Source organism: Malaclemys terrapin, chromosome 1 (assembly GCF_027887155.1).
Source record: "Malaclemys terrapin pileata isolate rMalTer1 chromosome 1, rMalTer1.hap1, whole genome shotgun sequence".
In the NCBI taxonomy this organism is placed as follows: domain Eukaryota; kingdom Metazoa; phylum Chordata; order Testudines; family Emydidae; genus Malaclemys; species Malaclemys terrapin.
In genome coordinates, this window is record NC_071505.1 from 120398431 (window position 1) to 120412302 (window position 13872).

Sequence of the window (13872 nt, forward strand, 5' to 3'; positions counted from 1 at the left end):
TTACCTGTTCCGAAACTGGTGTTCTTCGAGATGTGTTGCTCCTGTCTATTCCACAGTAGGCGTGCGTGCTCGCCACGTGCACCGGTGCCGGAAGTTTTTCCCTTAGCAGCATCTGTAGTGGGGGAGCACCGCTGCGACCCCTGGAGTGGCGCCGACATATCGTGCCATAAAGGGGGCTGCGTGCTCCCCCCACCCTCAGTTCCTTCTTGCCAGACAACTCCGACAGAGGGGAAGGAGGGTGGGATGTGGAATAGACAGGAGCAACACATCTCGAAGAACGCCAGTTACGGAACAGGTAACTGTCCTTTCTTCTTCTAGTGATTGCTCCTGTGTATTCCACAGTAGGTGATGTGATGGGTTAGATCACAGAAACCCCCTTGGGAGCTGCCACCTAATGTACCAAGACTACCTCTGCTCCTGTTTTCCCTGCCAGCTCAGGACTTCAGCACCCTGTCTTGCTGAGCCAGATACTCCCGTCTGCTCCAACACAGACCCAGGGTCTGAATAACTTGCCACAAAGCTGCAAGTTTACCTGAAAACAGCTCACAGAAGCGTGCTCGTCTTTAGCACTCAGATGCCCAACTCCCAATGGGGTCTAAACCCAAATGAATCCGTTTTACCCTGTATAAAGCTTATACAGGGTAAACTCATAAATTGTTCGCCCTCTATAACACTGATAGAGAGATATGCACAGTTGTTTGCTCCCCCAGGTATTAATACATACTCTGAGTTAATTAATGAGGAAAAAAGTGATTTTATTAAATACAGAGAATAGGATTTAAGTGGTTCCAAGTAGTAACAGACAGAACAAAGTAAGTCACCAAGCAAAATAAAATAAAATGCGCAAATCTATGTCTAATCAAACTAAATACAGATAAGTTCCTCACCAGTTCCAGAATGCTCCCTTTTACAGGCTAATCTCCTTTTAACCTGGGTCCAGCAATCACTCACACCCCTTGTAGTTACTGTCCTTTCTTCCAGTTTCCTTCAAGTATACTTGGGGGGGGGGGGAGGGGGGGGGGGAGGCTCCTTCCTTAGCCAGCTGAAGACAAAATGGAGGGGTCTCCCATGGGTTTAAGTAGACTCTCTCGTGTGGGTGTAGACCCCCCCCTCCTCCCTCCTATGCAAAGTCCAGCCCCAAGATGGAGTTCTGGAGTCACGCTCCTTCTTTGTTCGCGGCTTGAAGGAGCAGCAAATTTTACACTTCTCACTAATGTGAGCCTTGCCCAGACAGCAAAGACACTGAGTGTGTGGATCGCTTCTGGGCACAGAATTGCGACAAGAGTTGCACGACTTGAAGCTTGGGCCACGGGGCATGCCCTGAGCCCGGCACTAACAGAGAAAAGATCAACAAGTAACTTCAGTGAAAGCTGGATACCACTAAGGCTAGAAATGCTGCAAAGCTGGAGCACAAAGTTCCGACTACCTTCACTGGCGGCAAGAAGGAACTGAGGGTGGGGGGAGCACGCAGCCCCCTTTATGGCGCGATATGTCGGCGCCACTCCGGGGGCCGCAGCGGTGCTCCCCCACTATGGATGCTGCTAAGGGAAAAACTTCTGGCACCGGTGCACGTGGCGAGCACGCACACCTACTGTGGAATAGACAGGAGCAATCACTCGAAGAAGAACCTTTTTTTTTTTTTTCTTCGAGTGATTGCTCGTGTACATTCCATGTTAGGTGACTCACAAACAGTACCTCTGGAGGTGGGTCAGAAGCTCATGGATGCGTTGATTACAACACCGCTCTACCGGAGCCAGCGTCGTCTCAGACCTGCTGGGTGATCGTATAATGGGTCATGAAGGTATGGACAGATGACTACGTTGCGGCCCTGCAGATGTCCTGGATCAGAACATGAGCCAGGAAGCTGCTGACGATACCTGTGCTCTTGTTGAATGAGCTGTTACTATCGGCGGCAGAGTAGAGAAGAACCACTGGTACAATTGCTTGCCAAAGCAAGAGGATGTTCCAGCACCATCACTGGCGGTAAGAAGGAACTGAAGGTGGGGGGAGGGCTGCTGGTGCCTCTTATAGCGCGTCACTCCAGAGGGTGCCAGAGCCAGCCCTACAGCTACCACTGCGGGGAAAACTTCTAGCACCGGTGCATGTGGTGAGCACACACACCTAACATGGAATGGACATGAGCAAGCACTGGAAGAACAACCTATTTACTGCAACTGACCAAAAACCTTTGGACAAAACATTTTTTCACAGGGATTTACCAATTTATTGAAATCAAAACGTTCTGCAGACGCCGTTCAATTTTGATTAAGTTATCTCCAGAAACAAGGCAAATTCTGAAACCAGGACTTCCATGGTCTGGCACCCAGGGACGCCAGGATCTGCAGTGCCAGGACAGCATTCCAGGTAGACTGTCTCAGAGCTAGGATTCAATCCCCTTTCACAGAGAATTTTGGGCTTTTATTCCTAATCAGAATGAAATTAAATACTGAAATATTGAAATCTTTCACAAAATGAAATACCTTTCTCTATCTTGCTCTAATATTTACACGATATGGGAGCTAAAACATGTAAACCCAAATAGTAAAACAGAGATAATAGCTTATCATCATTTTAGAAAGATTTTTTTAATGGAGCCAATTGCCAAGAGATATCATTGAATGAGGACTGAAACACTATACAACATTTTCCTTACTTCTAAATAATTTACAGAATAAAGACTGTTTGAATAAGGGAGCAACAAAATCTTGAGTCTATTAGAAATTCTGCACCAATTGAATGTTAAGCTTTCAAAAATCAAAGGATAATGAACAGCGAAGGGCCCATACCGAACTCTGGATCTGAACTGGATCTCATCTTTATAATGGGACTTGCCAAAGTCTGAGTTCCAAATACTCCATGAATTTTGGAAAAATTAAAATCCAGATCTGAATTCTGGGACTTGAACTTAAGAAAGGTTTTTGGATTTAGCATGTGTGTGTAACAGCTGGCTGAAGACTTACTGTACCTGCAGAATCCCATCTGGCAACCACAGGTTCCTCAAAAAATATCACACTGTCAAGAAGTCTAAGAATCACCCCTATACGTGGATATGTGGCATCTTCAGTTTCTTCTGATTCTGGAGGATACGGATATGTCTCCAATCCTACATCGAGTAACTTTGATGGGGAGGTGAAGAAAAGAGAAAATGTCAACAGCAATAGACTACTAAATTTTGTAAGCCACTTTGGTCCTCTGTAGAGTTCAATAAAATACAATTTAAAGAGCTAAAAACTTTATATATCATTTGATAATTCTACACATCTTTGTAACTTTGCAAATTACACTTTGCTTCTTCTGCATCTTCCATCTGTGGATCTCAAAGGGCTTTCTACAAACACTGTACAGCCACAGAGAGGGGCGACAGCTATTACTCCAGCCCATATGTATGACATTCAAGTACTGCCTGCATTGGGGGCTGTATTGCAGCTCTACATGAAGGTGCTGGGTTAGGGATGAGGAGTTATATGTCTCAGTCCCCCAATGAACATATTTACTTGAGCTAGATGCAGTTTATGTAAATTATGTCTATTAATGAGATGAGTATCACAAAAATCCTGTGATGCAGGTAAATGTGATCTCAAAATTTTACAATTGGGAAACTTAGGCATGTTGCCCAAGGACCATAAAGTCTTCAGCAGAGCCTGGAATTAAACTCAAAGCTCTGTTATCACAATCATAGGCTTTAACACATCCTTCTGTTTATAAAATGAAGCAAGGACTTCCTTTTCCTTTAACCAACATCTTTAGCAGCATTTTCAAATGCAGTGATTTCAGGTGTCTGTGCTACCTCCATTTAACAGAACTGGCTGTGTGAATACCTGTCTGAATGCATACACATCCATTATATGGATGCCACAGTTATATAAGAAAGTTTGCAGGTGCAACTGAGGAGCATGATTTGAAAACTCAGCTTTTAATCTCAGTGCACAGAAACTCAAAGGATAGAATAGGGTGACCAGATGTCCTGATTTTATCGGGACTGTCTTGATATTTGCTTATTTGTCCCGTGTCCCAACCTACCTTTGGTCGGGACGCAAAATTTTTTTTTTTTTGCTCCGCCGCCGGCTTTTTTTTTTCCCCCTCCACACACCCTCCCCCCTCCCCCGCGTCCCGATATTTCACCTCTGTGATCTGGTCACCCTAGGATAGAACTGTTTGTTTATACTGTGTGAACTCTATATTGACAAATCTCCAGAACTGTGGCAACTCTTTCCAGGGTAATCAGAACTAAAAGAGATTCATTGGGTGCAATTTTGCTTCAGATCTTGACCTACTTCCACCATGGTCCAGCCTTTGATTTGTTTGGCTTGAGGTGGGAGCTTCAGTGCATCAATAAGGTACACTCCACCCACTGGTGTGAACTGGTGCAAATCAACTACATTTTCGCCAATTATCTCTTCTTCTTTTTCTTCAGTGGCCACCTGCAGTGGTGCAACCTGAACTAAATAACAACCAAATATCATGTATTAATTCAATGTCTGAATAAAGTACCAAGATTTCAAATCCCAAATGCTTTTTGCACATACAGCATCTAAATATGTACTTAAATGGTTTTCTACGCTGCAATAGCTCAGCGCCACCTTCTGGTGGTCTATGGATTTTTTAAAGGATTCACTGGAATGGATAAAATTAGACAGACAATAAAAATGAATAGAAGGCTTATTCGGGGATGGACTTAGGTTTTGTGGGGCCTTAAATTAAGAACTGTAGGGCCCCCAATTATAACTAGGCATATGGCTGATGTGCCACCTATGGGCACTTGGAGTTCCTTTGTAACCAAGGCATTCTGTAGCTGCTTAGACTATGACCACCAATGGATTTATTAATCCATACCTAATGATTACACCATCTTCTTAGGTTTTTAGTACTGAGATTTTGAAGAGAAGGGTGCATTTCTCCTACTACTAGGCCCTGATTCTGTAAGTGACTTCACAGGTCTGCTCAAGCAGATTCACCTACAGAATCAGGGTCTTGGGTATAATCTGTGCAACCTCAATAAACGCAATGGAGTTTCACAACAGTAAATGACAGTAGAATCTGGTCTGGAGTCAGTGAGGTTGCACTGGTTATAACTAACAGGGAGAACTTGGCCCCAATGTTATATAAAATCCTACAGGGGTTATGGAAAGTGCATGTAAGGCAAACACAGGGCCACAAACTGAAGTTAGAAAAGGAAGATGCTTAACACAGTAGGGGATGGAGGGTGATGAATTTGTGGAACAAAATTCTTTAGAGAATCCGAAATGGCAGAGTAGAGGAAATTCCTTACCAAAATTCTTAAGAGACTTTCCAATGGTGAATGTTTTTTAAAAGTTCTAAGCACTTAAAGAAAATAATATAGGATTTTCACCCTCTAACAATACGTAGGTGGCTGGATGGTCACTAGCAATGTTCAAAATGCATGAAAAATATGTTATTAGGTATCATAATATAAGGAAAACAATTTATTATGAGGATCCACTTAAACTCTGTTCAATAACACAAGATAAAGTAACTACTATAAAACTTACTAAATAAAAGACTATATTTTTTTAAAATGAGATAATCTCAACAAATTAAAAATATCAAGTGTGATGTGCTTCCAGGTCTTTTTTAGAGTGAGATGGGAAAGGGTTGCTAGTTTCATATGAATATTATATATGCTCACATATTGTATGTAGTTTTTATAGTCTACTGTGCGCATACTACAATTTAAACTCTCTGTATATTTAATAGTATAATATACTAATCTATGTAGTAAATCCACTGTACTATTTACTACAACTTTGGCTTTCCTTTTTTTTAATTAAAAAAAAAACTAAACTTCTTCTAAACAAAGCTAAATACTTGTTCTCCCAAGCTAAATCATTAAGATCTTTTTTAACACTTGTAAAAATATATTCAAATAGAGAAGACACTTTGCTCTTTACATACTTTTTCACACTAAAACAATGAAGAAAAAAGACCTTAAACAAATACAGATAATTATACCATTTCTCGGCACAGGTCTTAGTTAATATTAAGCCTGGGATTTTTAAAGGCACTTAAGAGAGCTAAATGCCTAAAATCCACTCCTTGGAAAAATCCCAGGGGAAATACCTACCTGGGTCATCCTTAGATGTGAACCTGAAAGTTTGGTTGCTGGGGCAGCACCCACAGGAAAGTTCTTTTAAACAGGTAAAAGGCTCTATTGCTCAGATAATCAATGCTGCACAACACACAGTCATCTTGTTTTAGAAGAAAGTGTAAGAAATAAATCAATGATTTTACTAAACTGAAGGATCTAAAAGTGTTGGAGAAACTGATGGCTGATTTATATGAGAAAGAAGACTACAACTAGCACTGATCTCTTTCCTGGGATTATGGCCCTGATTCAGCTAAGCACTTAAGCATCTTATTTAAGTACATGCTTAAGTAAGGAAGTATTCCTGGGCTCCCAGTTATGCATAAGCTTCAATAACTGACAATCTCAGCCTAACTCAGAAACAAGGGAAGAACCTTATTCACCCACGACAGATACCTAGCTAGACTCTCAAGACACTTGTACGTATTATATTTTATAAATATATAAAATGAGAGCAATATCTACAACATCTTTGTACTGTCCATGTAGGTGTCAGTGCTACATTATATACACTGGTTTTGTATGCTCCAATGTTTGCCTAGAGTAAAATCAGAAGTTTAAAAATGTATATAATTATGCAATACTGTATGTAAAATCTGAGTACCTCCTGAAATGGTGCTAACATTTTCTAATTTCTTATCAGATTCCTCTTCTAGCTTCTCATTTTCACCAGGATCAATTTTAGTGCTGTCTTTGAAAGAGATGGCACTCTATTTAAAAAACAAACATATAAAAACAAAATATAGTGTTTTTAGGTTACAGTGAGACAGGCGCAATTAAAAATAGTGTAGCTTCTTTGTGAAAAAGAAAACCTCGGGAGAATGAGTAAGGCCCTCATTATGCAATGAGATGTGCATGAAGCTCACTGGAGGAATGGGGCCATAGTGTAGGAATATCCAGAATGCATCATTATGGCACTCTTCTTTTTTTTTTTGCTAGCTGACAAAACCAGGTTTTGGTACAAAAACATTGTCTCGGGCAGTCTGGATTTTGTCAAAGTCAGGTAATCAGCTTTACATATTAAATATATAGATAGAGAGAACATGTTTGCATTTCTATAGCAGCTTCCCTCCAAAAATCCCAAAGCACTTTTCAAATATTAATGAATTCAGCCTCATAGCACTATGTGAAGTAAGTATTACTAGCCTCATTTTTCTGATGAGAAAGCTAATGCAGGGTGAAAGATAGGAACTGTAATAGAAACAAACATAGAATTCAGATATCCTGACTCTTTCGTTTGTACCTACCCTATGAGACTTTTCATACCTCTCATTGTTTTCCCCTTTCACAAAGTTATTGTAAGTTTTGGATTTTCATCCTAGATGTGCCCTCACCCCTGTTGTGCCAGACTTCTGAGAGGCATAGTAATGGGGAAAGTAGCTGGGCACTTATTGCATGTTTGTTCCCCCTCCGCTAGACGGAGCTAAAGTGCTTCTCCGTATACACTGTGTGAGGGAATTGTGGCAAGAGGCAGCCTGCAGACCTGTATGGAATGCCTGCCCTGCAGGGGAACAGAGAGAGACCATGCAGCAGCAGAAAGAGGGACAGAACTAGAGAAAAAAATGGGGGAAGAAAAAAACTAAGGGCAAACAGAACTATAAAAGATATCCCAGGTGAGCAACCGGCGTTCAGAGAAGCGGATCCCTGAGGTGGGAACAGGAAAAGAGTGAGGATTGGTGGAGAGGGAACTAGACTTGGAAGAGAGAGGAGAAGAGTGGGAAAAAGAACAAGGTAAGGAGCTTAACCAGGAATGAAAAGCAAAAGCCAGAAAAATACAGGAGAAAGACAATAAGACAGGTGAGATGTGTCATGGTATAAAAGTAGGGTTACCAACCCTCCGGGATTGTCCTGGACTCTCCAGGAATTAAAGATTAATCTTGAATTAAAGATTATGTCATGTGATGAAACCTCCAGGAATACTACCAACCAAAATTGGCAACCCTATGTAAAGGAAACAGGGAGTGGGGGTGACCTGCCTCAGGCACTGCTCTGCAGCAAATGTGGTAGAGGGAGACACAACAAGGCCAGGAACCACTGCTGTAAATATATGTTAATAAAATGTAAAAATGGTAGTTTACAGTTATTTACCCAGAAAGTTTGGCAGCAGAATCAGAGTAATTTAGAACTGCCTGTTAATCTACAAGTCATAGAAGCTAATAAGAGTAAAAAAAAAGCCATTGTACAACTATGGGATATCACTTGGAAGAGATTCAGATTGATAGAGATGGTATTTCGCCAACCCTCTAGTGGAAAAACTAGACATCAACATACAGAGACTAAACAACCACAACACCAGAGTAAAGACCCATTCCATTCTAAAACCTACTTTGCACCCCTTCAGACTGTCCTGACAGTGTTGGACTCCGGTGTGTGGTTTGTGGGACACTGAATTTTCATGTGCTGCAATATATATACTGCTTACTGTATTTTTCACTCCATGCATCTGATGAAGGGTTTTAGCCCACGAAAGCTTATGTCCAAATAAATTTGTTATCTCTAAGGTGCCACAAGGACTCCTCGTTGTTTTTGCTGATACAGACTAATACGGCTACCACTCTGAAAACTGAATTTTCTGTAAACAGAATCAGTTCATTCTAATATACTTATTAACATTTTTGAATGACCCTCTTACAGTGATGTCTTACAATTGTATCTGGTATTATCCATGCCCTGATCCCACTCCCATCCACAACAATCACAAATCTTCATTCCTACTACAACTTTCCATCAAAACAGTCATTTCTACTCTCAGATTGCTGGTCTTTCTTTTCTCCTTCCCCTATCTCTCAAGATCCATGGCAGTCCAGCAGGTGTGGCAATCTGTGTGCTGTGCCCTAAGCTGAGGATGGTTACTTCAAATTCCTAAGAATTTGGACTTTCCCTCACTTGTGGTCTACAATGGATGGTGCAGCTAGATAGCCCCCAAATTTGTAAGATTGCAATTTGTTCATCTCACACCTTGTGTGGCTTCAGAGCTTGCCAGTCTTGGTAAACCCAGCAGATCTCAAAAGGCAGGTGGTTGAGAAGATAACCAGAAATGAGAGGGACTATAGGGAAGGGTGTGACTGCAAGGAAGGGAGAAGGCTTAGGATACTTTGGATAGTTTCAAGGAACAAGCCATGGCCTCCTGGAGTGGGCAGAAGAAGATTGGTTATACAAAAGTCTTTGTGGAATTGACTCAAAAGGTTCAGTGTTTTTGAACATCCTGCCACAGCAGTTAAGATTGACTGAGATGCTCTTGCTGTCAGGTCCTTGATTTGAATTCTGCAGGACTGCTGCAGAGCCTTCTCCAGTTGAGAATCACTGGCTTTGTCATGTTCTAGTCTTGGTGGTCTGCCTGAGCTTGGGTTTGGTGATCTTCAGGGTACGATGTATTTTTTATGTGATGTGGCATGTAGCTGATTTAGTTTAGTCTTGTTTTTTTGTTTAGTTGGTGGTGGCAACAGTACTTATGGATAGCTTTGTCACCTATGGAGCTAAATTCTATATGGTGTAAATAACAACAGAATTTGGCTCTATCTGGTTTTAGTTTTTGTATCTAAGTGCTTAGAGACTACAGTTTAAAAGTGTTTTAAAAATTCACTATAGGACAAATCTTGAGATATTTAGCTCTTACTTTGTCCTCCTCGAGGAAAACTCCTGTTGACGTAAGAAGAACTTCACTTGGATAAAACTTGAGTTAAGATCTCAGGATCTGCTCCCTTACCTTTTCAGGGTACTGAACTGCTAGTACTTTTGTGGTAGGCCCATTTTTAGTTATAAGGTACTCAACTGCAAGACCTTCTCCAAAAAGGAGGAATTCTTTTATAAAGAGAATGAACATTTTAAGGACTTTTTTTTGTTTTCTAAGGCACAAGGGAGACATGTAAAGATCTGTTAAGATGCTAATACTATGCAGCTAGGTATTAACTGACAGCACTGTTCATGCTGTACCTTTTACATCTTTCTTACCTTTCTTCCATCAGATTCCTTTTCAATTACCAGGCTGCTGTCTTCCCCACTCTTTTGTTCCTCTTCTTTTTCTTCTTTCATATCATAAAGCACAGTTAATTCTGGTTTGCTTTCTGGGGCTTGCACCTTTAAATGCAGTTTGGGAATGAGTTGTAGTGGGGAAATATGATCATAATGAGTGTGCAAGATGCGGACAGCAACATCACTTGTGGCCACTGTCTTTGGAAGATCAAATCCATTTTCTGCATCACAAAACATATGATTTTTAAATCTGTAAACAGAGAATTAAAGCAAAAGAATGCTCTAGTAAAGTCAGTATAATTATTTGTACATCACACTTCAATATTCCAGTACATTTATCACAGTAATACAGGAACCTATGTTGCCTTTTACCATATGTCACAGTTTGGGGAACAAAACTGGAAAAATAGGTTAGATGGTCATCACGTGCTCACCCAGCACCGAGAGCTGCCACCAGCCCCTCCAAGATAGCTAAAACAGAATTAAAAGAATTAAGCTCTGCATGCAGTTAAGGATCATGGCCAGGCAGAGAAGGGGAGGAGTCAGCTGTTCTATATAGCATCCTCATAGGTAAACTGGACTCATTTATTAGGCACATTTCTGCATAGGTTAATGCAGCTGCTGTCTGTATTAAGTCCCTCTCCACAGTTTCCACAAACAAGCTGAGGAGGCACTTAAGGTAAAGAGAGTCAAGCTAGGAGAACAAGCACATCACCTGCCTCTGTGCCACTGTAGGAAATGGGCTAGAAGGCATACAGAAGGAGATCAATTCTGTGTCAAATCAGATACCCAAGAACTTGGGCCTTTTTCCCCCATGGATCTTTGGCCTGCCATAGTCTGACTGGAGGTCCCATTTCTGACCAAGCAGACAGAGACCTGTTCAAATGAGAACTCTCCTTCTGCCCATTTTAATACAAGAAGATATTGGCTAGAATTATAAAATCTTCCACACATAAACCTCCATGTTTTGCTTAGGAACATTGGGTGAGATTCTGTGCTGTGCTTTAAAAGGTGCAGCATATTCTGTGCCCAATCGAAGGATGCTAACGTAACATCAAGCCACTTTTACACTCTCCTGATTCAAGGCTCCTTTGCCGCACATAGAATAATTTAAACAGTTCTGGGGGGCACAAGTTACAGAAGCCTCCCTAGGCTGCCCTATAGGCTGCAGTGCTGTCCTAACACTCCAGAGTGCTGTAGCCCTGCCCCAACATAACCATCCTACCCTGAGCAGACCCCCTACACTAGGGCTTGCGAGGGAGTCCTCAGCAGGCAGTCTTACAGCTGTCTTCCACAATTCCAGTGCTTGACACACTCCCCCCTCCCTCCAGGCAGATGAGGGCCACTTGTGAAGTAAAGTGCTACTCAACATGAATAAGGGTTGTCAGAAACTGGCCCTGAGTCTTTATTACATAGAGATGTACAAAGATAGAGCTAATTTGAAATAAGTTCACTTTTGTACTGTACCTTGGATTCTTCTTGAGGTTTCCCCAAATACAGAAAGTGATATTTTTATCTTTTATGACCACATCCATATTTCCACTGTCAGAATCTGCAAAAGTACTAGCCTTCTGCAAAAAACAAATCAGCATATTAATCTAAATTAAACTAGGAGGAGTTGATGTACTTGACACTGATGAAAGAACTGCTATTGTCTTTGCACTAAGAACGATTAAAAAACTGAGCAAATCATAAATTCTTAGGATAACATCTGACTTAAGTAAAATCTACATGTGATAATTTGTAACGGCCTATACGAGATTTAAAACTTTCTTCACTGTGATCACTAGCTAAAATGTTAAAAACAGTCATTGATTACTGTATAATTTAATTCAGTGAATTAACTGATCAAATTTATGACATATTTCTTATCTGCCCTAGAAAGACAGAGTCTTCCCCTTGTTCTCTCTAAGTGGGGACTTACCCCTATAATGGTCAGTCCTTGCACTTCTGTACAAAGGCCCAGAAAACCCACTTGTTCAGTGATACACTCTAGTTACAATGGCCACACATTATCCTTTGTTTAGGTGCATAGCATTGTATTACAGCCACTCAATGCCTTTAGTCTGTAAATCCAGGTAGTCAGGGATTCTCTCTTTTATCTGGTACACTTGAGCTGTGATAAAGTCTTGTGCACAACTACCAGAATTACATAAATCAAATAATAGTAATCCAGTATCTATAAGGCACCCATTATTGTGGTATCTGGCTGCACTTCATATGAGTACCAATAACAACTTCTCAAAATTGGGGAGCGTATATTTTGATGCCAATTTGTCCTCCTTTTTGGCAGCTTCTCGCATAGATATCGTCACATATTTTTCTATGCTGCTGCTTTTGCATAAAACACCCTACGTGTAATGATCCCCTTCCTTCAAATCTATTTAAGTAACCTTAGAGCTAGCATTTTATATTTATTGAAGATTCTCCAAAATTATAAAATGTAAAGGGACCCTGGGACAAACTGGTAAGCGATAGGTTAATTTGACTTCAGCTGTGTTAGCTTACAAATCTGCTTTCTCCACCAAGGACAAGAGCTGGGAATAAGGCAGTTGTACACTCAGGAATGTCAAAGGCAGCTACTTTTTTTGAAAACCCCATAAAGTTATCTCAGAGCAAGGCAAAATTCTATTACACCCTGACAACCAGTAACAGGATAACAAGGCTGTTTGTTGAAGAGCCATTGTCCATTCTGTCTCCCACAGAAACAAACACATAATAAACTACAATTTTTAAAGATACAGTTCATCACAGAATATACAAATAAGGTATTAACATTAAAATATCAGCGAGAAACAGAAGGAAGCAGCACATTTTGATATGTATATTCAGACCGTGCAAGGAGAAGGTAAAAGCTGAGCTGTGGCCATCAAGATTGTAAACCGAAGATCAAAGGAAAAGTTAACTGTAACCTGAAAGGTTTCAGAGTGGTAGCCATGTTAGTCTGTATCAGCAAAAAGAACGAGGAGTACTTGTGGCACCTTAGAGACTAACAAATTTATTTGGGCATAAGCTTTTGTGGGCTAAAACCCCCTTCATCAGATGCATGCAGTAGGAAGATATATATCAGATATACAGAGAACATGAAAAAATGGGGGTCGGAGAACACTTGAACCTCCCTGGACACGCAATTACAGACCTAAACATCACAATTCTTCAACAAAAAAACTTCAAAAACAGACTCCAACAAGAAACTGCAGAACTGGAATTAATTTACAAACTGGACACCATTAAATTAGGCTTGAATAAAGACTGGGAGTGGATGGGTCATTACACAAACTAAAAACTATTTCCGCATGCTAATTTTTCCCCTACTGTTACTCACACCTTCTTGTCAACTGTTTGAAATGGGCCATCCTGATTATCACTACAAAAGTTTTTTTTCTCCTGCTGATAATATCCCACCTTAATTGATTAGTCTCCTTAGAGTTGGTATGGCAACCCCCATTTTTTCTCTGTATATATACATCTTCCTACTGTATTTCCACTGCATGCATCTGATGAGGTGAGTTTTAGCCTACGAAAGCTTATGCCCAAATAAATTTGTTAGTCTCTAAGGTGCCACAAGTACTTTTCGTTCTTGTAACCTGAAAGATGACCACTATACTATCAAAGAAGTGTTCTGTCTTCAGACATTCTGTGTTCAGATACAAAAGGAGCAACATCTAGAGAGAAAGTAACATGAGGGATGCCAAGATGGGAAACTGAGAAGTTCTTTCATAAGAGCAACTCACATAAGGCTGGGAATTGCTAGTTCAGCAGTCCAGTGTCTGTCTGGACACCCTACTACAGTGTTA

The 13872-nt window shown here is 40.8% G+C and overlaps 1 protein-coding gene across 3 annotated transcripts in view; it reads right to left on the reverse strand.

The window, feature by feature from the left end:
- Positions 1-13872, reverse strand: part of DNAI7 (dynein axonemal intermediate chain 7) — a 46364-nt gene that overhangs the window by 5361 nt on the left and 27131 nt on the right. For all 3 annotated transcript variants that reach the window (XM_054036915.1, XM_054036897.1, XM_054036906.1), the window contains exons 7-11: positions 11543-11646; positions 10055-10325; positions 6708-6813; positions 4275-4441; positions 2966-3116 (exon numbers count right to left, since the gene is read on the reverse strand). In XM_054036915.1, the coding sequence (XP_053892890.1) occupies positions 2966-3116; positions 4275-4441; positions 6708-6813; positions 10055-10325; positions 11543-11646 (799 nt within the window). The remainder of the gene's footprint in view (positions 1-2965; positions 3117-4274; positions 4442-6707; positions 6814-10054; positions 10326-11542; positions 11647-13872) is intronic.